Source organism: Lithobates pipiens, unplaced genomic scaffold (assembly GCF_037356315.1).
Source record: "Lithobates pipiens isolate NorthernLeopardFrog02 unplaced genomic scaffold, aLitPip1_a1.2 Scaffold_13, whole genome shotgun sequence".
Taxonomy (NCBI): Eukaryota; Metazoa; Chordata; class Amphibia; order Anura; family Ranidae; genus Lithobates; species Lithobates pipiens.
The window spans coordinates 257614261-257637083 of NW_027507718.1; the positions used below are offsets into that span (position 1 = coordinate 257614261).

Genomic DNA, 22823 nt, shown 5'->3' on the forward strand with positions numbered 1-22823 from the left:
ATTCCCTGGCTTCAGTCTGGTCATCCAGAAACCGCAGTTTGTTGAATTACCACAGCCTGGGGACATAAACATTCTCTGCTGATGCTCCTGATCAGAGTGATTTCTGGATCTTATTATGCTCCTTCTTATACATGTTCCTCAAGATTCCAGTTTTATTTTCCAAAAACATCACGTTTGCTTCAGGGACCCGAGTCTTCACAAGTTCCAGAAGTTTCTCCAGCGATGACCTCCTAGCTTGTTTATTATAATTAAAGCTGTGTTTCACCTCCCACAAATTCCTAATCTCCCTGTATCTGTCTATGAAACTACCCATGAATTCTGGGTCCTTAAATGGATTCATCTTTGCTGTAAGACAATACACAAGACAAAAATACTAATGTCAGCCTAAACTCTCATTATCTTATCCCAATATAGGCCTCGATCTTGAAGCAGTATAGGCCACTGTGATGGGCCAAGTTAAAATTTTACCTTCATTTAGCACGCTCGCCACTTCCGTTCATTCGTCCTCCACACACAGATCGTACGTACCATGAATATTTCCCGCCCCTTCTTTCTTCGACAACATGGCGGAGACACAGATGGTTGGCAATTTCTCATCTAGTTAAGAGGAAATTCCGGAGCCCCAAACATCCGGATCCAGGATGAGGAGGTTTAAGGCCACCAACATGGCCTTTGATGAAATGGTGGAGATTGTGAAAATCTTGCGGAGGGAGGATTATGATGGGAAACATGGTTCGTACACCCATCCCAATTTGCAAAAGGACCAAATAATAACAACAGTTGTGAACACTCTTGAGAATAACTTTGGGGTACGATGGTCCAAAGACTAATTAAGGAAGCGATGGTCCGACATAAAACTGATCAGTATCGCAAAATAAAGAAGGTACTTCATAAATGTAAGTACTTGTCGTTAGTGATGGACGAACTTCTGATGGGACGTTTCGTGAACGCGAACCGTGCACGCGGCCAAAAGTTTGCGAACCGCAAAGTTTGCGGCTGAAACCACTTTGGCCTTGGCATCCATTTGTGCCATTAAATTTAAATTGGGCACAATAGGTTTGTTATTTGTAATGCATTTATTCAGTGATCTTACATCAACTGATATAGAATACGAATCATCAGCATTCTTGATAGGCCAAATACAATTATTTACCACTGATTGTGTCTTCTTTAATATTCCTTGCTGTAAAAATGATTGTACAATGTCAAAAACAGGACCTATTGATTCTTGTGGCAACTTATTTTGAATTTGGGGCTTCGGATCTCTTCCCTCAATTTCTATCTCAATATCTTTAAACAAACCTGTATCCATTTTAGTCTGACTCCAAAGACTTTTATGTGCGCTAACCGATTGTTCCAATTCGAGATTGGTTCCTGTGTGTGGACAATTAAAATATGAAGACATGTCAGCGACTGCTGTACAAATACTTCCAACGTTACTGTACTTTGAGGAATCTATTAACATAGATTTGGGCCTTGATGAATCTTTCCATATAGTAGAATTACTTAAATCAATAATCCAATCTAATTTACTAATCACATCCATGCCTAAAATATTCTCTGTATTTTGGCAACACCATATGTCTATATTTGTTTTTAAAATTCCGGGAATTTCGAGAGTCACATCAGAAACTTTAACTGCAACTGTATTTTCTTTTCCATTGAAATCAATTAAATTTAGGGCTGTTACTGATTAAAATTTTTGTGTTCGATTAATCTATTTTTTTTTTAATCGATTAATCGATTAATTTCGATTAATTATAAACGCACATACAGTTTTTTCAATTTTTTTTTTATTAAACTTAAAGAACAATGTAGAAAGTTAGTTTAACTTATAAAACGTATCTAGTATATCTAGGCATCACTTTAGCCAGTCACGAAGACATACCAGGGTGTTTACATTTTCTGGAAGCAGACAGGATCGCATTTTATTTACGATATACCCTGAAGAACTGAACAGTCTTTCACACGGAACAGATGTTGCCGGTACACAAAGAATTGTCTGCACAAAACTGCTTAGGACAGGAAAACGATGGTTATTAAGTTTCCACCACATGAGCGGATCCTCCGTTTCTGGAATGGGAGCTTCTACTTGGTACCGCGTCAGCTCGGCCTGTACACTGTGTACTGCATCTGATTCGTCAGCTGAGGATTGTGATTCAGAGTCGCTCAGCAACAGAGTAAGTTTTTGTTTCTTCGGCACAGGTACTTTTGTCTCATCATTGCTTTTTCCTTCTAAGTCTGTTGGACGTCCTGCTGGCTGTGTTCTATCGTGGAAGGCCCTGCATGCATTCGACAATGCTGTCCACACTGCTTCGCGTTTCTCTCTTCTTAAACAGGTGAGTTTCTTGTAACGTGGATCTAAAGCCACAGCCATTTGCAATATTGTCAAAGCATCAATGCCTTCAATTCTGTTTGTGAAGTCGTTCAATGTTGCAGTTTTGAATCGTCCAATATAACCTGGATCGTCATCATTAACTATTAACAGTCTACGCAAAAAGGCCTGTAATGGAAGAACGGCAGAACATGTCGCATATTGTTCCCCCCCAACATATTCCGTAGCATCTGCAAGTGAACCTAAGACTGATGTATATTTGGCCATTTTGTCCCAATCTGACTCTGTCAGTTTTGGTCCACTGTAGTTTTTTGGATGATCAATGTGATACTGCATTATGGCATCTTTGACTTCCAGCAATCTGGCTAACATCATGTAGGTACTGTTCCAACGAGTTGCCACATCCTGTTGCAATTTGTGGAACATGACATCTTTCGGCGAAGAGACACTGGAATGGCTGCTCTTCAGTTCAGATGTGTTGGCCGAGCTGTGCTTGAAATGTCCAACTAAGTGTCGACATTTTGCCACAAGAGGTGATGAGTCAGCTGCCTTCAAACCTGCTAATATGCTAAGTTGAAGACAATGTGCGATACATGGTATGTGACTGTAATCCGTTTGTCCGATAGCAGCAACCATGTTTCGTGCATTGTCCGTTATGATACAGCATATTTTATCGGTGATGTTCCATGTTGCAGCAAACTCTTTATAGAAACTGGCAACGTTTTCAGCAGTGTGTCGTTCATCCACAAGTAAGCAACCTAAAGCTACTGATCTCAGTTTCCAGTCGGAATCAATCCAGTGTCCTGTTATACCACAGTATGATTCATTGTTGTTTGAGGTCCAAAAGTCAGTAGCGAGAGCAATACTGTGAATACTTTCTATAGCTTTCTTATGCTGTGTTAGTTTCTCGTTGTACATCTGACCAATTACAGCGTCGATGGTACGGCGAGTGGGTAACTTATAAGTCTGGTTTTGAAGAGCTATACGTAGTACTGTTTGTAGTCCATCATCTTCCACAATTGCTGTTGGACGTCCTGAACTGGCAATCCACTGAGCAATAGCAATTTTCAAGTCCGCAGAAACTTTGTCACTTATAGGCTTGTTTGACTGAGACGACAAGAAATTAGATATTGATTGTACTGAAGAACTCTTCTGCCGGTCACTGTTGACAACGTGTTGATACTTAAGTGGATGTTTGTGCTGTAGGTGGTACGTCAGCGATGTATTTGAACCACGAAAAGCAAACTGTTTATTGCAGTGAATGCAGTAAACTTTGTTGCCATCGTCTACTTTGCCATCAGCAGTTAGTCTAAAAATGAAATGCTTGCTCAACTTTCCGCTTATATGCTTAACTGCAACGTTGCTTTCATTGCTCGCCATTGTTGTTTACTGTCTAAACATCTATGTAAATTAAAATTTTATATAGAACGCCAAGGATCTCTTTCCGTCACATTGTTAACAGTGGAGGTTTTCAAGTTCTCACAGAACGTTTCCCTTTTTGCCCCCTTCCCTTGATGGAGCCTGATGCATCCTCCTGCTCCACAGATAGGTATCGCAATCCAGTGGGTGCAGTTTGCACGCATTCAGCAGGGTAAGTCTCACTGTCCAGGCTATAAAAGCAGAAAGAAATATGCAATCAGTGCAAAAATTAATAAACCCCCCCCCCCCGTATGCAAGCTGAACACTAAGGAATTTCAATTTCCACAAAAAATATACACTGTCCAGGCTGTCCGGTGATGTCACGGACATTAAGGGTGCAACAGATCAAAAAACTCACAGTTTGGATCATTCCTCAGATCAGAGTCACGGATTGGATAATTTTTCGGAACACCACCATATATAGTCCCCACTGTAATATCCACATCTCCCCCCATACTGCAATACCCACATCTCCCGCCATACTGTAATATCCACATCTCCCCCCATACTGCAATACCCACATCTCCCGCCATACTGTAATATCCACATCTCCCGCCATACTGTAATATCCACATCTCCCGCCATACTGTAATATCCACATCTCCCGCCATACTGTACTGTCCACATCTCCCCCCATACTGTAATATCCACATCTCCCGCCATACTGTAATATCCACATCTCCCGCCATACTGTAATATCCACATCTCCCGCCATACTGTACTGTCCACATCTCCCCCCATACTGTAATGTCCACATCTCCGCCATACTGTACTGCCCACATCTCTGCCATACTGTACTGCCCACATCTCTGCCATACTGTACTGCCCACATCTCCGCCATACTGTACTGCCCACATCTCTGCCATACTGTACTGCCCACATCTCTGCCATACTGTACTGCCCACATCTCTGCCATATTGTACTGCCCACATCTCCGCCATACTGTACTGCCCAAATCTCTGCCATACTGTACTGCCCACATTTCTGCCATATTGTAATGTCCACATCTACCCCATAATTTACTGCCCACATCTCCCCAATACCTTAATATTAACGATTGTCTGCTCTGTCCGGAATAGACAGCAGGCAGACCCATCCATCTTCAGAGTAGACGGAACAAACAGGCGGGCGATGATGACGTCAGCGCGCCACTACTAAGCCGCCGTCGGGTGGACCAAGATGGCCGCGGCTCCGGAGCTAGGCCGAAGCCGCGGCCTTTCCTATGGGCGTGACCGCGGAGCTCACTCCGCGGATCGTCCTCGATCAAAATAATTTTGATCGATCAAAGAAATTAACGATTAATCGAACAATTAATCGTTAATTTCCGCAGCCCTAATTAAATTACATTTTGGAGAATCAATATTCACAGATAATTTGTGTTTAGTTAAACTGAGTTCAGATCCTAAATCTATTAACCATTTAGTATTCTTACCATTTAATAAACCATGCAACCATGGCCTTCCACTTTCATCTATTAAAAGTGAAGTCACATATTTTAATGTTTGAGGTGACTCAGAACCTTTTTCCGTAAATCCTGATGGTGATGGAAGTAATCCATCCCTCTCATTTTCATCATTGTTTGTCATATTGATTGAACTGTCATTAACAGTCAATGTACTGATCTGTTTGACTTCTGAGGCATAAGGCAAATCAATCAAACTATTGTTTGAAGAAGAAAGAATAAATTGCTCAGAAATATGTTCTGTATTTTCTATTTTCAAAGTGTTCCTTTGTGTACTATGTATGGGAATAACATTTCCTGTCTGCTCTGAAACTTTAGCTCCGCCTGTGACGTGTATCTCATCATCTCTGGGTGTGGCATTACACCTGGCAACTCTTTGAATGGCATTTTCCCTTTGTTTGTCTAAAATATGTCTGCATGCTGCAGCTTTAGTTAATATTTTTCTTTTAAGCAAAACTTCATGTTCCTGGTCATATTTTCCTATGGACCGCTTAAAGTGGTTGTATACTCTTTTTTTTTACTTTAACCTAGAGGAAAGCCTATAATAAGGCTTACCCGTAGGTAAAAAAAATATCTCCTAAACCTGTACTGTACCCGGAAGAATGTCAGCTCCCTCGGCGTGGATCGGGCCAGATGTCGGGGCCTCGTTCTAAGGTAAGTATTTCATAATGAGCTAGTATGCGGTGCATACTAGCTCATTATGCCTTTTGCTTTGCAGGTGGTAAAAAAAAAAAAAAAAACATTAGCGGGTTTACTACCGCTTTAACTGGTAATGAAGATAATTTGGGTTTAAACAAACCTTTCTGTTCTTGGTCATCAACCTTGATAGACCGCATATCTTGTACAAAAGACTTCTGCATAGAATTTGCATTAACATTCATAGAGTCTGCATTAACATTAATCTCTAAACTCTTGCATGTTTTAAACTTTACATTACTCTGTAACTCAGATATCTGAATATCCTTTATTTGAATTGCACTCTGCAAATCATCTATCCGCTCAGAAAAACATACATATGAGTCTCTGTTTTCCTTTTTGTACACACTACATTTTTTTCAGGAACTCCTGATATCATTGTATCATAAACTTTAATCAACTTAATCAAATTTCTAACCTGTTTGCTGAATTTCTTAAAAGTACATTTTGACTTTTTTATTTTGATATTAGCTTGTAAGCATTCATTGAACATATAACACCATAATTCATCATCTTTAACAAACTTTGACAGATTTTTAAATTCTAATTCACTCTCATCAGACAATTCATGCTTACCAATGTATGATAAGCTTCATTCATGTAACACGCGTTCCCTCTCTTGGCGGGAAATTACTTCATCAAGAGCACATGCGCAAACGTCTCACCAATTTTGATAATTCTTTTTCTTCCAAGTTCAATTCAATGATGCCAAAAATTGCTTTTTCGATTTCTTTTGAAGCTTGACTCAATAGTCAATGTTTGTGCTTCTATTCCCTCTCGTCAAGCGAAAGTAGAAATTATTCAAAAAAAAACTGATATTCGGATAAATTGACACTGGCAAGGCTCACCAAAAATGTAGAAATTGAGTTATTACTGTATTAATAACTATATTTCAATAATTCATATTGATGAGGAAAGTTCCAAGAAAAACCGTTCAGTTCTCGTGTAAAAACACCAAAATTGATTTAATAATAAAAATAGCAAAATATTACAAAAAACAGTGTCAAAATGTAGAATATAAAATAGTATTGATAAGTTTCTTATTCTTAAAATGAAGATTGTATAAATGTATCTTTGTGTGTGTGTGTGTGTGTGTGTGTGTGTGTGTGTGTGTGTGTGTGTGTGTGTGTGTGTGTGTGTGTGTGTGTGTGTGTGTGTGTGTGTGTGTGTGTGTGTGTGTGTGTGTGTGTGTGTGTGTGTGTGTGTGTGTGTGTGTGTGTGTGTGTGTGTAGGTTTGTCAGCTTCCTCCAATCTCTCCTCGTGTCTGCCGGAGAGCAAGTCTTCCCTCTAGAAACAGCCTGTGTGTATTTTACTACTCTTACAACTAAACCCCCACCCTTTTCCCAATTAAGGATGTTTTAACTATTTCTCTGAGCTCTGTTGTACCTTGGAAAAAGCCTGCAAATTCTGAATGAGCAAATTCCCTCCCACCTCATCCAACAGGATGTTGAAATACAAAACCGTCTCTAATCAAAACATTCCATTGGGATGGCAAAACTGCCATGTATTAAACCATTTAACTTATACAATACAAGTGTCCTATCTTCTAAACCAAATACTACATATATCAGTAGATAGATTATATACGTTTAAAATGCAATGTACGTAATGATAATCCTAATCAGGAAATACTGTAATATAAAGAAATAACTTGTATCATACTGAAACTCTCTGTCTTTGGACAATAATGTAACCTTATCTCTTACAATGGGGGAGGTGAATGGCCAACTCACTCTAAATTACAGTCATATGTGAAATGTACATAGAACTGCTTTTCCATGAAATGCATATGACGCTTCAAAGAGACTTTTACATAAATATATGTAAATATATATATATATATATATATATATATATATATATATATATATTTTTTTTTTTTTTTTTTATTTCACTTTATCCATATCTAGAATATATAATGATATACATAAACAAGTCAATCATTCTCAAAAGACCCAAACCATTTATACATTTTAATATTCTAACAGAGAGACACGTGAAGCCCAAGTACATGGGTTCACCTTCACTGACCGGCTCGGTACCAGGAGGCATGGGAGGTGAGGGATGCACAGGTGGGACTGCAAAGCTCAGAGACAAACATACAGGAGGCTTCCACAAGTGCTCCTTAAAAGAGAGTCTTTGTCTGAGTCTGGAGTCAATGAAGATGGCAAACGTGATCAACTTTTCCAGCTCAGTGGGCATATCCCGGCCTGCTATCTCATCCTTGATGGTATCCGAGAGACCATGATAAAAAGCAGCATCGAGGGCCTCATTGTTCCACGCAACCTCTGCTGCCAAAGTACGGAATTCAATGGCGGAGTCGGTAACAGTTATCGTACTTACTCTGTTCGATGGAAATGAGGCACTTGGCAGCAGAAGTGGAGCATGCAGGGACATCAAATACCCTTTTAAACAAAGCCACAAACTCAGGATAGCTCAAGACAACAGGTTTTTGCATCACCCATAGAGGGTTTGCCCAGGCCAAGGCTCTCTCAGAAAGCAAAGGTATCACGGAACCTACTTTGATTCCGTCCATGGGAGTGGAATAAGTATACAGATACTTTTTTATACCTGCCAATTAAGTATGATGCCATCATCTGGTCGTTGAAGTACACCCCTCCCATCTTAAGGTTGTATTCGTGGACACAGAGGGGCTTCTCAACAACACCAGTCGCCCTTGTAATTTTGGCAGTTGTATCTGCATGAATAGAAAACAAAACGAAAACGTTCCATGTGTCCCTCCACTTCCCTGCAAGCAATTTATGACACCTCAAGAAGGCTCTCCCCTATCTAAGTTGGGCATCTACAAGCCGTTGGGGGAAGCCCCAGCGATTAGTTTGCATGGTGCCACATGTGGCAATTCCAAAATCAAAAAGGTGACTAAAAATAATTGTCCACATATAAGTGGTAACCCTTTCCGAAAAATAGTGACACCAAGTTCCAAACAATGTTACCGCTGCTCCCTATGTAGTCTGGGCAGTCACAGGGCTTAACGTTGCTATCTTTTCTCTCGTAAACCAGAAAACGACATGTATAACCACATCAATACTGGGCACTTTCGCCCCCTTCCTTCCCAGAATATTTTTCAGCTTTCTCGTACTTTCAATGAAAATTGCGCGGTCATGCTACACTGTACCCAAATGAAATTTTTATCATTTTGTTTGCACAAATAGAGCTTTATTTTGGTGGTATTTATTCATGACTCCATTTTTTATTTTTTTCGATATAAGTGAAAAAAGAGCGGAAATTTGAGAGAAAAACTATATTTTCTTCTTTCTATTTTAAAAGAAATCCAATAAAATCGAATATTGTCATAAATTTAAGCCAAAATGTATTCATGTTTTTGTTAAAAAAAATTCTGTATAATAATTGGTTTGTGTGATCACGGACATATGTATGCAAATGATCATGTACAGATGTGTGCAGGTGATCACGGACATATGTGTGCAGATAATCATTGGGATTTTTTAATCATGTGATTTTAGTGGAACATATGTGGGGGACATGTGTTTTTATTATTTGGTGACGTGTGTTTTGGGGACATGTGTCTTTTGGGGACATTGTGTGGGGACATGTGTGTTTACACTGTGTGTTTACACTAGGTGGTGATCAGTGAGTAAAAAGCTGTAAAAAACAGCTCATACTCACTGATCACTAGTCGGCTGCAGCGATCTGCTCTCCTATCCTCACTGACAACTTCCATGTGAGGAGAGAAGAGCCGATTGCCTAGCAACCGGCTCTGTGTTTACATAACATGGCGGCTGTGATTGGACATGGCCGTCATGTGATCAGGAGATCCAATCACAGAGCCCTCCTGCTGATCGGAGATGCTACATGTCCGGGCGAGGGCACGAGTGCGTGATCCCCCTCCTTCTGAAGGATGCTCCTGAACATCCATTCAGAAGGAGAGAGCGCCCACCTGGGCGTATATGTACATTGGCCAGGTGGGAAGTAGATAGCCTGTGGTCCTGTCACAGAGCCTTTACATCTTGACCCCATATCTGGCACGCTTACGTAACGGGTGACCCCGCCCCCCTCTGACGTCACAGGAAAAGCCATAGGGAAGTTCCCATCAAGTCCCATTGTCACGTACCTTAAGGCAGAGCCCGGAGTGCAGGGAGTGGCTTCTCGTAGACCTCTGACTCGAGAGACCCTGGTAGTGATGACAGGGGCTCGGGAGCACAGAGGGGCACAAGTGCCTGACTGGATGGTAGATGTAAGAAGCAACAGACCATTGATGGGGGAGGTGTATTGTAGTCCAGTAGCGGAAATGCAGGCAAAGGTAAGGTTCAGCAGACAGCAGAGGGGTTCCTGTAGTCCGGCAACGGGATGCAAGTGATCGCAGGGTACAGCGAACAACGGGAGGGGTTCTGTAGTCCGACAGCGGATGCAGGTGCAAACGGGATACTGTGGGAAGTGGGAAGAGTCCAGTAGTCTGCAGCAAGAGGTAGAAGGCAACAAGCGCAGAGAGAGTAACAGCCAGGTATGGTGGAAGACTGGGAGGTGTCCTGTAGTACAGCAGCGGTGAACAGGCAACTTACAGATGACGGATGGTGTAACAGTCCAGGTCAGGCAAAGGCGAGCAGATCAGGAACAGAAACGGAGTCCAGAAGAGTAGTCGGGTACAAAGCCAAAGTCGGGGGGCAGGCAGCAAACAGCAGAGTCGGGAACAGGCCGGGTTCAATACGGATCAGGATACGGATGCAGGTTCAGGTTCAGATACAGGTTACCAGGAAACACGGGAACGCTGTTGATCAGGCAGCAAGGTAGTGAAGCAAGGATCCAGTTTAAATAGCGCTATTGGCGCCAATTGCGTCAAACGGCCGCGCGCGCACGCCGCTGATCGCGGTAACGCTCTTGAAACTGCACAGAAGATCTCCTGCGACTTACGCCGCTCGGACGCCTGTGAGAAGGATCTTCCTGACATTGCCCCCCTCCAATGGGCAGCCTCCGGATGCCCAACTGGGACATCTTACCTGGGTGAGATCTTTTGAATGCCAGAACCAACCTCTTGGCGTGGATACCAGTCTCTGGTTCCCAGGAGTTTTCTTCTGGCCCATACCCCTTCCACTTCACCAGATATTGGACCTGGTTGCGTCTCTTTCTGCAATCTAAAATCGCTTCAACTTCAAATTCCTCCTCACCATTAATAAGCACAGGTTCAGGAGGACCCACGTTCCGATCAGTGAAGGGATCCTGGATTGAAGGTTTTAAAAGGGACACATGAAACACTGGGTGAATATGCAGCGATTCCGGTAATTTCAGTTCATAAGCCACATTATTAATTTTCCTGGTTACTGGGAAGGGACCCACAAATCTTAGGCCCAGTTTTCTAGATGGACATGTTAATTTCAAATTCAGGGTAGACAGCCAAACTAAATCCCCGGGTTTTAGATCGAGCTCCCCTCTCCTCTTTTTGTCAAAAACCGCCTTGTTGCGTTCTTGGGTTCTTGCCATCGTCTCTTGAAGCAACTTGTTATTGGTGCAGAAAAAGTTCAAAGTTTCTTGGGCCGCCGGAACCGTACATTCTGGGATGTTGGCTGATAAGAACTGAGGGTGAAAACCATAGTTCGCGAAAAAGGGAGACTGATTCGTTGCAGAATGGACAGAGTTATTGTAGGCGAACTCGGCAAGTGGTAAAAGGGATACCCAATCGTCTTGCGAAAAAGAAGAATAACAACGCAAATATTGCTCAAGGGTCTGGTTTGTTCGTTCGGTCTGGCCATTGGTCTGGGAATGGTAGGCAGAAGAGAACGAAAGGTCAATTTTCAGGGACTTACACAAAGCTCAGTCATGCGACGTGGCTCCCAAACAAAATTGACGTCCTTTTTTTCCTACAAATAGAGCTTTCTTTTGGTGGTATTTGATCACCCCTGCGGTTTTAATTTTTTGCTCTATAAACAAAAATCGAGCAACAATTTTGAAAAAAATGCATTCTTTTTTACATTTTGTTATAATAAATATCCCCCAAAAATATATAAAAAAAATGTTCCCCTCAGTTTAGGCCAATACGTATTCTTCTACATATTTTTGGTAAAAAAATTGCAATAAGCAATTATTGATTGGTTTGCGCAAAAGTTATAGCGTTTACAAAATAGGGGATAGTTTTATGGCATTTTCATTAATATTTTTTTTTTACTAGTAATGGCGGCGATCAGCGATTTTTATTGTGACTGCGACATTATGGCGGACACATCGGATATTTTTGCAGTGATTCCTGTGTACAGCGGCATTTCCTCGTTCAACCACCCCGTTCGTCGATCGCGGGTATGCCCGCGGCGATCGAGTCTGCGGGACCCGCGAGCGGACTCACGGGGTCCCGACCAGCACGCGAGTGCACTCGCGATGGCAGGGCATCATTAGAGATTGGACAAACCTGTACGTCAATATGCCTGCCCATGCCATTCCGCCGACGTACATCAGCGTGCGCTGGTCGGGAACCGGTTAAGCCCCGTACACACGAGCGGACTTTTCAACATCCAAAGTCCGTCAGACCGAGTCCGTCAGACTATCCGATCGTGTGTGGGCTGCAACGGACTTTAGCTTCGCAAAAGTCTGACGGACTTTAGAAATGAAGCATGCTTCAAATTTTCCCGACGGAACTCCGCCGGACCCGGTCCCCTTCGAAAAATCCGCTCGTGTGTATGCTACTCCGACGGACTAAAACCGACGCTAGGGCAGCTATTGGCTACTGGCTATGAACTTCCTTATTCGAGTCGGGTCGTACGTCATCACGTTCGAATCCGTCGGAGTTTAGTGTGATCGTGTGTGGCCAAGTCCGTTCGGCCGAAAAGTCTGTCAGAACTCCGGCGGAATTCCGGCGGAACTCCTTTGGAAGTCTGTCGGACATAAGTCCTCTCGTGTGTACGGGGCTTTAAATTACTTTTTTTCCTGCAGAAATTACACTTTGTGCAGGGATAGTTCTAAGCATGGGAAACACGTGCCTCTTTACAGGCATGCTATAGACAACCCCCAGGTACGAAATTTAAAGGAATATTACACTTTTATTGTTTCACTTTAACCACTACAATACAGGGCACTTTCGCCCCCTTCCTTCCCAGCCCAATTTTCAGCTTTCATCGCTCTTGCACTTTCAATGACAATTGCGCGGTCATGCTACACTGTATCCAAATGAAATTTTTATCATTTTGTTCGCACAAATAGAGCTTTATTTTGGTGGTATTTATTCACGACTCCGTTTTTTATTTTTTGAGATATAAGCGCAAAAAAGCGTAAATTTGGAAAAAAAACAATATTTTCTTTTTTCTATTTTAAAAGAAATCCAATAAAATCAAATTTTGTCAAAAATTTAAGCCAAAATGTATTCTGCTACATGTTTTTGGTAAAAAAAATTCCGTTAAGTGTATAATAATTGGTTTGTGTGATCATGGACATATGTACGCAAACGATCATGTACATATGTGTGCATATAATCATTGGAACATGTGATTTTAAGGGGACATATGTGGGGGACATGTGTTTTTTTATTTGGGGACATGTCTTTTTATTATTTGGGGACATGTGTGTTTTGGGGACATGTGTGGGGACATGTGTGTTTACACTGTAGGTTTATACTAGACTGGTGATCAGTTAGTAAAAAGCTGTAAAAACAGCTCATACTCACTGATCACCAGCCGGCTGCAGCAATCTGCTCTCCTCTCCTCAGCGATGACTTCCGTGTGAGGAGAGGAGAGCCGATTGCCTAGCAACCGGCTGTTTGTTTACATCACATGACGACCGTGATTGGACACGGCCGTCATGTGATCAGGAGGGCCAATCACAGAGCCCTCCTGCCGATCCGAGATGCGCCATGTCCGGGTGACACGAGCACATCTGGATCACGCCGCTGTGTGGGCACGCGCGCGCAATCCCCCTCCTTCTGAAGGACGTTCCTGAACGTCCAGTCAGAAGGAGGCGGCTCCCACCCAGCCGTATATATGTACATTGGCTGGGTGGGAAGTGGTTAAGCAATATTAAAAATAACTGCTCCCGAAAAAACTTCAGTTTTTAAAACTTTTTTTTTCATTGATACATGTCCCCTGGGACAGGACCCAGGTCCCCAAACACTTTTTAGGACAATAACTTGCATATTAGCCTTTAAAATTAGCACTTTAGATTTCTCCCATAGACTTGTTCAGGGTGTTCTGTGGCTTTTCGAATTTGCTGCGAACACCCCAAATTGTTCACTGGCAATGTTCGAGTCGAACATGAGTTCGACTTGAACTTGAAGCTCATCCCTAGTGGTGAAAGTGGGTCTAGTTTGTTGGGTAAAGGGTTCCGAGCAGGGTAGAGATCCATCAGCCAAGTTTATCTGGAGGCTTTGCTTCTGAAGAGGGATATGTATTCTTCAGGCCAGGGATGCATTCAGGAAGCAACTGCATGCCCCAGAATCAATGATGGCCAATGGCCGGATCTCCTCTTCCACCACCTGTAAGGAGACAAGGAGGACAAGATGAGACTGAGCTGAACCAGCAACCTGAAAGTTCATGGCATAACGCTGATGTAATTGGGTCTCACGGGACAGTTGCGCAAGAAGTGGCCTGCTCCTCCACAGTAAAGGCACAGGTTGGCTTGACGCTGGCATTGTCTTTCGTCAGGAATGAGTGGAGACCGGACCAGACCCAGTTGCATATGTTCACTTTCAGAGGAGCAAGAAGAAGAAGGTACCGGAGAAGGTGAGTGAACTAGAGGGATCCTGGGTAGCATCCAAGTAGGCCGTGAGGACTGGAAACGTTCAGAGTGCCATTCCCGCAAGTGTCTGTCCAATTTTATGGGCAGTTAAATCAAGTCTTCCAGGGAGGTAGGAATTTCAACTCATGCCAGCTCGTCTTTAAGTGTTTCTGAAAGGCCCTGACAGTACTGATATTTGAGAGCGACCTCATTCCTTCCTGTATCCGCAGACCATTTTTGGAACTCGACAGTGTAGTCTTCCACTGGTCTTTTTCCGTGAGACAGAATGTGCAGGATGGTTTCGGCTGGGGATCATCGTACAGTTGTGCCATAGATTCGAAGAAAGTTTTCACAGAGTTTAGTATGGGGGTTTTCTGTTCCAAGAGATTATGGGACCATGCTTGGGATTCTTCGGACAGTAAAGAGATAATGAACCCCACTTTTACTGTTTAAGTACAAGTCTTAGGCTGGAGGGTCAGATATAACAGACAGGCATTTTTAAATGCCTTCAACTTCTTCCGCTTTCCTGAGAATTGCTCTGGAGACCCTTGATTCGGGAAGTGTCATTACTACTGCAGGAGCTACATTGGCCCGATCCTGTGAAGAAGGCACCCTACTGGAAGATGCCAGAATTGCATCTGCAGGAGCAGGAGACACTGTCAGGTGCTAGAGACGCCCTTAGATTTGGAAATAGCCCTCTTGTAGCCTCTGGACTGCCTGCATGAGAGCTGTAACTTGCTGGCACAGAGCCTTGAGGGGGGAACCCGCTCTGTCAGCCTCTGACATGGCTGGTTTGTACAGTCAGCATATTCACCAAGGCTGAGATGCTGAGAGCAGCTCCCCTTGCAGCTGAGAGCACTCTACCCCTGAAAGTGGTACAGAGGGTAAAGGGCACAGAGAGGGTAAAGGGCACATAGAGGCACGGGTTACTAGAAGGTAGGTGGGACTTGAATGATGATCTCACCAAACTGGAACAAGAAGCCCGGCTGGGGCTCTAACCCAACAGATCCAGAAGTAGAGTCTGTGGGTGAGTCTTAGGAGGAGGCTGGGGGTCAAATTCAGAAAGTCCAGCAGAAGCAAGTCTTTAATACAAGTTGGGGTCATACACAGAATGCAGGTAAGTAGAGGCATCCTTTGAACAAGTTGGGGTCATACACAGGAAGGCAGGTAAGTAGAGGGATCCTTTAAACATGCCAGGGTCATACACAGGAAGCAGGTGTAGTAGAGAAGTCCTTAGGCAAGCCAGGGTCAAAGTACTGGAGAAGATCAGAGCAAGTCAAGGTTAATCTGGGTCACAACAGGTAAACACAGAGAGACAAACCAACAATTAGACAAGGGACTGAGCAGCCTTTTATAGGTGATCAAGGGGGTATCACATTATGTGCGCATCAGTGCGCACGCGTCTATTGCGCACCCGTATGCGCCATTCCACTGTATCACACACCCGCATGCGCCGGAGTGCAATTCTACCATGCACACGAGAACGTGCCGATACTGGCAAGTCCGGCTTCTGCTATTTCTCTAACACAGAGTGGTAAGATTGGAAACATAAATTGCTTATGTCCTATCCACAAGAAACCTTATCCTCTCTAAAAATGTATTGGCTTCAGGAAGAAAACACTTTAGGAATGTAAAGAACTTCGAAAGATTTTGGCATGTATTAGATGTTGTGCTTCCACTAAATATCTTGCTAAAATCTGTAAATTTCCTATCAAGTGCATGGAGTTCAGCCGTGATGACCATGTGCAAGCTCTTCATCCATCTGAATCCAAATCAATGCAACCTATGAATTCTTCTTCCCCATCAAAGAATGGCAGTAAGAATTCAACTCAAGTGGCTAAGATCCAAGTAATATCTTCTTCTTTTACTGAAGTCTACGGGGAAGACCTTTGTGGTAAGTCAAACTATGCTTAGTGAATGTGTACCACAAGGATCATTCATAAAGGACTGTTAAGGTGTACGCCATCTTATGCTGCGTACACACGTATCAGACTATCTGGCGGACTTAGTCTGTCGGACAAACCGCCGGACTGTCCGAACGAGCTACCTGCCCACACACGGTACTTTTGCGGCAGACTTTTGAAATGAACGGACTCGCCCACACACACGGAGGAAAATCCGTTTATTTTGAATGCGGCTCCAGGTAGCCGGGACTAGCAAAGGAAGCGTCGCTGGCCCCGTCGCCTGGTATGGAGTTAAAGGGGAAGCCCTACGCTGAAAAAATGGTGTGGGGGTCCATATCAAACCCTTATGCAAGCATGATACCCGGCCGGTCAGGAAAGGGGGGGGACAAGCAAGCGCCCCCCCCCCCTGAGCCGTACCAGGCCGTGTTCCCTCCCCACCCCAAAGCACCTCATCCCCATGTTGATGAGGACAAGGGCCTCTTCCTGACAATCCTGGCCGTTGGTTGTCAGGGTCTGCGGGCGGGGGGCTTATCGGCCTCCCACCCTATGTGAATGAGTATGGGGTACAATGTACCCCTACCCATTCACCTGTGAAAAAAATGTAAAAAAACACAACACACAAGGGTTAAATTAGTTTATTGCACAGCTCCGGGGGTCTTCTTCCGTCTTCGGGGGTCTTCTCGCTTGACTGCTCCGCTATCTTCTGCTCTTTTGCTAGCTCTTTTACTAGGGGGGGAGCCTGGCTTTCTTCTTCGTCGTCGCCGTCCGGGGGTCTTCTTACGACTTCGGGGTTCTTGTCCCCCTCTTCGGTTCTGATGCCCCGTACACACAATCGAACTATCCAGCAGACTTGGTCTGGCGGACCAGAGTGAGCCGGACAATCTGCCCGTGTTTGGGCTTCCAGCTGACTTTTTTTTCCCAAAAGTCCGGCGTACTTAGAAAGAAGTTTTGACTCAAAATTGTCCACCGGACTCAGCAGTCTGACAGACAATCTGGCCGCCTGTGTGCTAGTCCACTGGACTTTTGAAATGAACGGACTTGCCTACACACGGAGAAAAGTCTGTTCATTTTGAACGTAGCTCCAGGTAGACGGAACTAGCGAAGAAGGTCAATGTTGCCGCCTTCATCGGCGAGATTGACACCTCGCTAGCCCCGTCACCTGGCATGGACTTAAAGGGGAAGCCCTACCCTGAAAAAACGGCGTAGGGTCCCCCCCAAAGTCCATATCAGACCCTAATCCGAGCATAGCCTGGCCTGTCAGGAAAGGGGGTGGGGACGAGCGAGCGCCCCCCCTCCTGAGCCGTAAAAGGCCATGTGCCCTCAACATGGGAGGGTGCTTTGGGGAAGGGGGGCCCTGTGGGCCCCCACCCCAAAGCACCTTGTCCCCATGTTGATGAGGACAAGGGCCTCTTCCCGACAACCCTGGCCGTTGGTTGTCGGGGTCTGCGGGCAGGGGGCTTATCAGAATCCACGAGCCCCCTTTAATAAGGGGGCCCCCAGATACCGGCCCCCCACCCTATGTGAATGAGTATTGGGGTACCATGTACCCCTACCCATTCACCTGGTGAAAAAAGTGTAAATAAAAAAAACTCAACACGAGGGGGGCGTGGCTTGGCCGCTGACTGGAATGGCAGCATAATCCCGGAGCTCCGTCCATCCACCGAGCTACGCGCAGCATCCAGCCTCCTCAACCGCACCGATCGGTTCCGCGAACGGACACAGCTTCCCCCACATCACCGGGGACATGACCCACAGCAGATGCGCCGCACACGGAGCACGAAAACTGACGGAATTCTATATGAAGCCCGCCTGCATCCAGGCCCAAGATGGCGCCGAACGAGACGGACTCCCAGCACCTCAGGCGAATCCCGCGGCCTTGGCGGCCCTCACACACACGGAGGATCACCTCTCAGATATGGAGGAATCTGGGGCTCAGCAGCATCCACCAAGTCTGTCACCGGCTGATAGAGGTAAGAGATCTGCAATGTCTCCAGCACATTCTCCCTCTAAGCCGCCCCCTGTGAAGAGACAACATGGCGCTGACACTTCTAGTCCCACAGCAACATCAGGAGACTCCTGCTCCTCTCTAGCAGCTTACAATACATCTGACAGCCCTGCTTCTGAGCACACCCTGAAGGCCATGCTACTTTCTTTGCAAGCAGATATGCAAAAAGAACTTAGAGCATCCCTTAATCACTTATTAGATAGAGTTGATGACATGGAAGAACGCATTGACCACATTGAGCACCACCTGTCTGCAGCTACCAGTTCCCACAACACTATGGTGGACGTTCAAGATGAACACTCTGCTGCCATTCAACAGCTGCGTCTCAAAGTCGCAGACCTTGAAGACCGCTCAAGGCGGAACAATATTAAAATCCGCGGAGTGCCAGAAAATGTGTCACCTCCTGACATAACCCCATATCTGCATCAACTATTTCGTAAGCTTGTACCCACCTTAACATCGCAGGATCTCCTCATCGATAGAGCACATAGAATCCACAAACCGCAGCACCTACCCGACTCCATTCCCAGAGATATCCTAGCTAGGATACACTTCTTCAATTCTAAGGAAATGATTATGAGAGCCGCAAGAACCATGCGTATCCTTCCTGATCCTTACACTAAAATTCAGCTCTATAATGACATCTCGGCCGCCACATCACAGGCGCGCAAAGCATTTTCACAGATTACAGCGACGCTCATTGAGCACAAAATCGCATACAAATGGGGATTCCCCACTAAGCTCCTGGTAAGCTACCAGCAACAACAGGTCGCCTTCCTGACTCCCAAAGACGGGTTCAAACAGTTACATAACTGGGGCATCTCGCCTAACATTCCACAGGCGCCACCACTAAATGCTAGATCCACCAGGATCCCTACTAAATGGGCTACTAAAGCTAAAGCATAATTTTCCGCGGACACCGGTATACTCATGAGTTCACCTTCTTTATTGGCTGTTTTTTTTTGTACACGAGTAAAGCGTGGATGACTGTCTCACCTTCATAGAATACTCCACGCCAACTTGCCATTGTGTGCTAGGCACACAGCATCATACTTTGTTCCTTTCTGGTGTTTTTTTTTTTTTTTTTTCTTCTTTTTCCCTTATGTCTTTTTCACTGTTGGTACTATCTACAGGTACCGTTCATTAAGTTGCTACCACCTCTGTGTCAACCGGTCAGTGATACGGAGGCGTACATACAGTTTGTTGTTGTTTTACTTTCCTGTCATTTTTAGTAATTACTACTAGCATTTGTTAAGGTTTTCGATTGCTTTCATGTTGACAGCCTAATTAACAACCACTTACCTTCTAATTAGGTTCGTTCATACTCAGTACCATATTGACAACTGCATCTGGTCTAACATGTCCCTTACTATCACCTCCCTTAATGTGAAGGGATTGAATAGTCCTTTTAAGCGTTCCCTCTTATGGAGGGAAGCAGTTGCTTCCCGTTTAGACATCTTATGTATCCAGGAGACCCACCTGTCTTCCCAGAATCCCCCCCAATGTACCAATAAACGGTACCCACATATCTTCCATTCCTGCACGAACAAAAAAGTTAGAGGTGTGCTGATAGCAGTGCGATCTAATGTTGCACTTACAGTATCCAACGTAGAACAAGACCCTGATGGTAGGTTTCTGATCCTAGCTGCTAGCTTCAACAATAAGCCCTTGGTAATTGTCAACATTTACGCTCCCAACTCACATCAGAAACCCTTTTTTAAATCCATTCTGGCCAAAATTCAACATTATCCGAAAGACCAAATTATTATATGTGGGGACTTCAACACAGTGATTGATCACACACTTGACTCCTCCACCCCTCGAAGGAGGCGATCTACTGCCCTCTCATCCTTGCTTCGTTTAGAAGACCTTTATGACCCCTGGAGGTGTCACCATGGTACTGAGAGGGATTACACATTTTATTCTAATGCCCAGAGAACATACTCCAGAATTGACCTGTTCCTGACATCTAAAGTGTTGCTTCAAGCGGTGTCTTCCACCAATATTGGAGTTATTTCGTGGTCTGACCACGCCCCTATCTCAATGGTTATCACCTTGTCTTCGTCCGCTTCCCCACTCACATTATGGCGCTTGAACGCTAACCTAATCAGCACTAAGGACATTAAGGAACAGGTCCAGTCTGCTATAGATGAATATTTTGCCTTGAATCAACATTCTATCTCCAATGACACTATCTATTGGAATGCCCATAAGGCGGTTATCCGCGGGGTTCTATTGAAACTGGGGGCCCAGGAGAAGAGAAAACGCACTGCGACCCTGAATGCCCTCCTTGACAAAATAAAATCCCTAGAACGCAGAAACATGCTTGCCCCCTCTGATGCCGTACACAATGAATTGGGCAAACTTAGGTCAGAATTGAGTGCCCACTTACAGAACAAACATGAGTTTTACCTCTGCAAACTCAAACTTACATGGTACTCACAGGGAAACAAGTCTGGGAAAACTCTAGCCCAGCAATATAAGCGTAAGACAGCCCAGAACACAATTGCATACTTGGAAGACCCTAGAGGGACCAGGCTCACCAATCCCAAAGATATTGCCAACTGTTTTGGTTCATTCTATCACCAATTATACAATTTAAAAGACTCCCCGACTGAAACGCAGCCCACTCCTACCAATATCCAGACTTTTCTCTCTAACGTATCTCTCCCCTACCTAACCCCTTCACAATCGACTGACTTAGCTTTACCTTTTTCGCCCCAGGAAATTAGGAATGCCATTAAGGACCTACCTCTACATAAAGCCCCGGGCCCAGACGGCTTTAGTAATGAATATTACAAAACATTTGCAGACACATTAATTCCACATTTATGCAACTCATTTAACCGAATGCTTACCACAGGGGAGATCCCCACGGACTCCCTAGAGGCCACTATTACCACTATACACAAGCCGGGTAAAGCACCGCACGACCCAGCAAACTATCGTCCGATCTCACTTCTCAACTCCGACCTAAAAATATTTGCCAAACTTCTGGCTACACGTCTGTCACAACATATGACTCACCTAATACACCCGGACCAAGTAGGTTTCATCCCCCGACGTCAAGCCTCAGATGGCACCCGTAGGTTTGTTGATCTCATCCATTGGGTTGAACGGAATCGAACGCCTTCTCTGCTGATATCTTTGGATGCAGAGAAGGCGTTCGATAGGGTTCACTGGGGATATCTTAAGCAGCATATAAGCAGTGTTGAGAAAATTTGGGTTGGAGGGTAATTTCTTGAAGGCTGTTATGGGCTTGTACTCAACACCCACGGCAAGGATTCGTACTTCGGGCATCCTTTCCAACCCATTTAAAATTACTAATGATACTAGGCAGGGATGCCCGCTTTCACCATTGATTTTTGCTCTAGTGATGGAACCGCTGGCCCAGACGATTCGCTTACACCCTAAGATTACAGGTATAAATGTGAAAGATACATGTCATAAGATAGGATTATATGCAGATGACGTAATCATAGCTCTCACTGACCCGGATAAGTCGTTACCCATCCTGACTGATGTCTTGCATGATTTTAGTGAAGTTTCCATGTACAAATTAAATCACACAAAATCTGCTATGCTCGGCTTTAATATCCCATCATCGCTGAAATTGGAAATATCCAAAATCTCTCCTTTCTCCTGGGCCCCCAGTGCTTCCATGATGTATTTAGGCATTCAACTGACTTCCCCCTCCTCTGTAATGCTTAGGAACAATTTAGCCTCTTTATTGGGGAAGCTGAACAGTCTGACCTCGACTTTGGCTCCCATAAAAGCTTCATGGGTTGGTAGGATTGCCCTTACTAAAATGTTTCTTCTCCCGCATATCCTTTATTTTTTTCGTACTCTTCCACTTCCCATTCTGACTGCAGATCTATCTAGAATCCAGCGTATCCTGGACTCATTAATTTGGGCCGGGCGTAAGCCCCGCGTAAAGTCATCTGTCTTATGTACACCCACTGTTCATGGTGGGATGGGAGCATCAGAGGTTAAAAAATATTATAAAGCAGTAATATTGGATCAAGGAAAGCAACTATGGTCGTCCAGCTCGGAATCGAGGTGGAAACAAATAGAATCGATAGCATTTACTGATAGCCCTCAACTGTCTTTAGCAGCACTCTGGATGTCCCTGCCCATCACACGACCTGTCTTCCCCACAGTACATGCTTTGTTAAAGCAATGGGTTGCAATCTGTCTTGCCTCACCGGGTATACATGGAGAATCATTAAGAAATCTTCCCTTTATGGCGCTACAATTATTGCCCCCAGACCTCCCTATCCAACATTGGCATACAGCTGGAATCAAAACGATTGGAGATCTCTATCTTTCTTC

At 44.4% G+C, this 22823-nt stretch overlaps 1 protein-coding gene across 1 annotated transcript; it reads right to left on the reverse strand.

The window, feature by feature from the left end:
• Positions 1 to 1861: 1861 nt before the first annotated feature.
• Positions 1862 to 3715, reverse strand: LOC143975883 (E3 SUMO-protein ligase ZBED1-like). Its single transcript, XM_077478435.1, has one exon. The coding sequence runs from the start codon at positions 3713 to 3715 to the stop codon at positions 1862 to 1864; it is 1854 nt and encodes a 617-aa protein (XP_077334561.1).
• Between the last annotated feature and the right edge of the window lie 19108 nt (positions 3716 to 22823).

Coding starts and splice junctions, on each gene's coding strand:
- LOC143975883 (XM_077478435.1), bottom strand. CDS start 3,715: ATGGCGAGCAATGAAAGCAACGTTGCAGTTAAGCATATAAGCGGAAAG.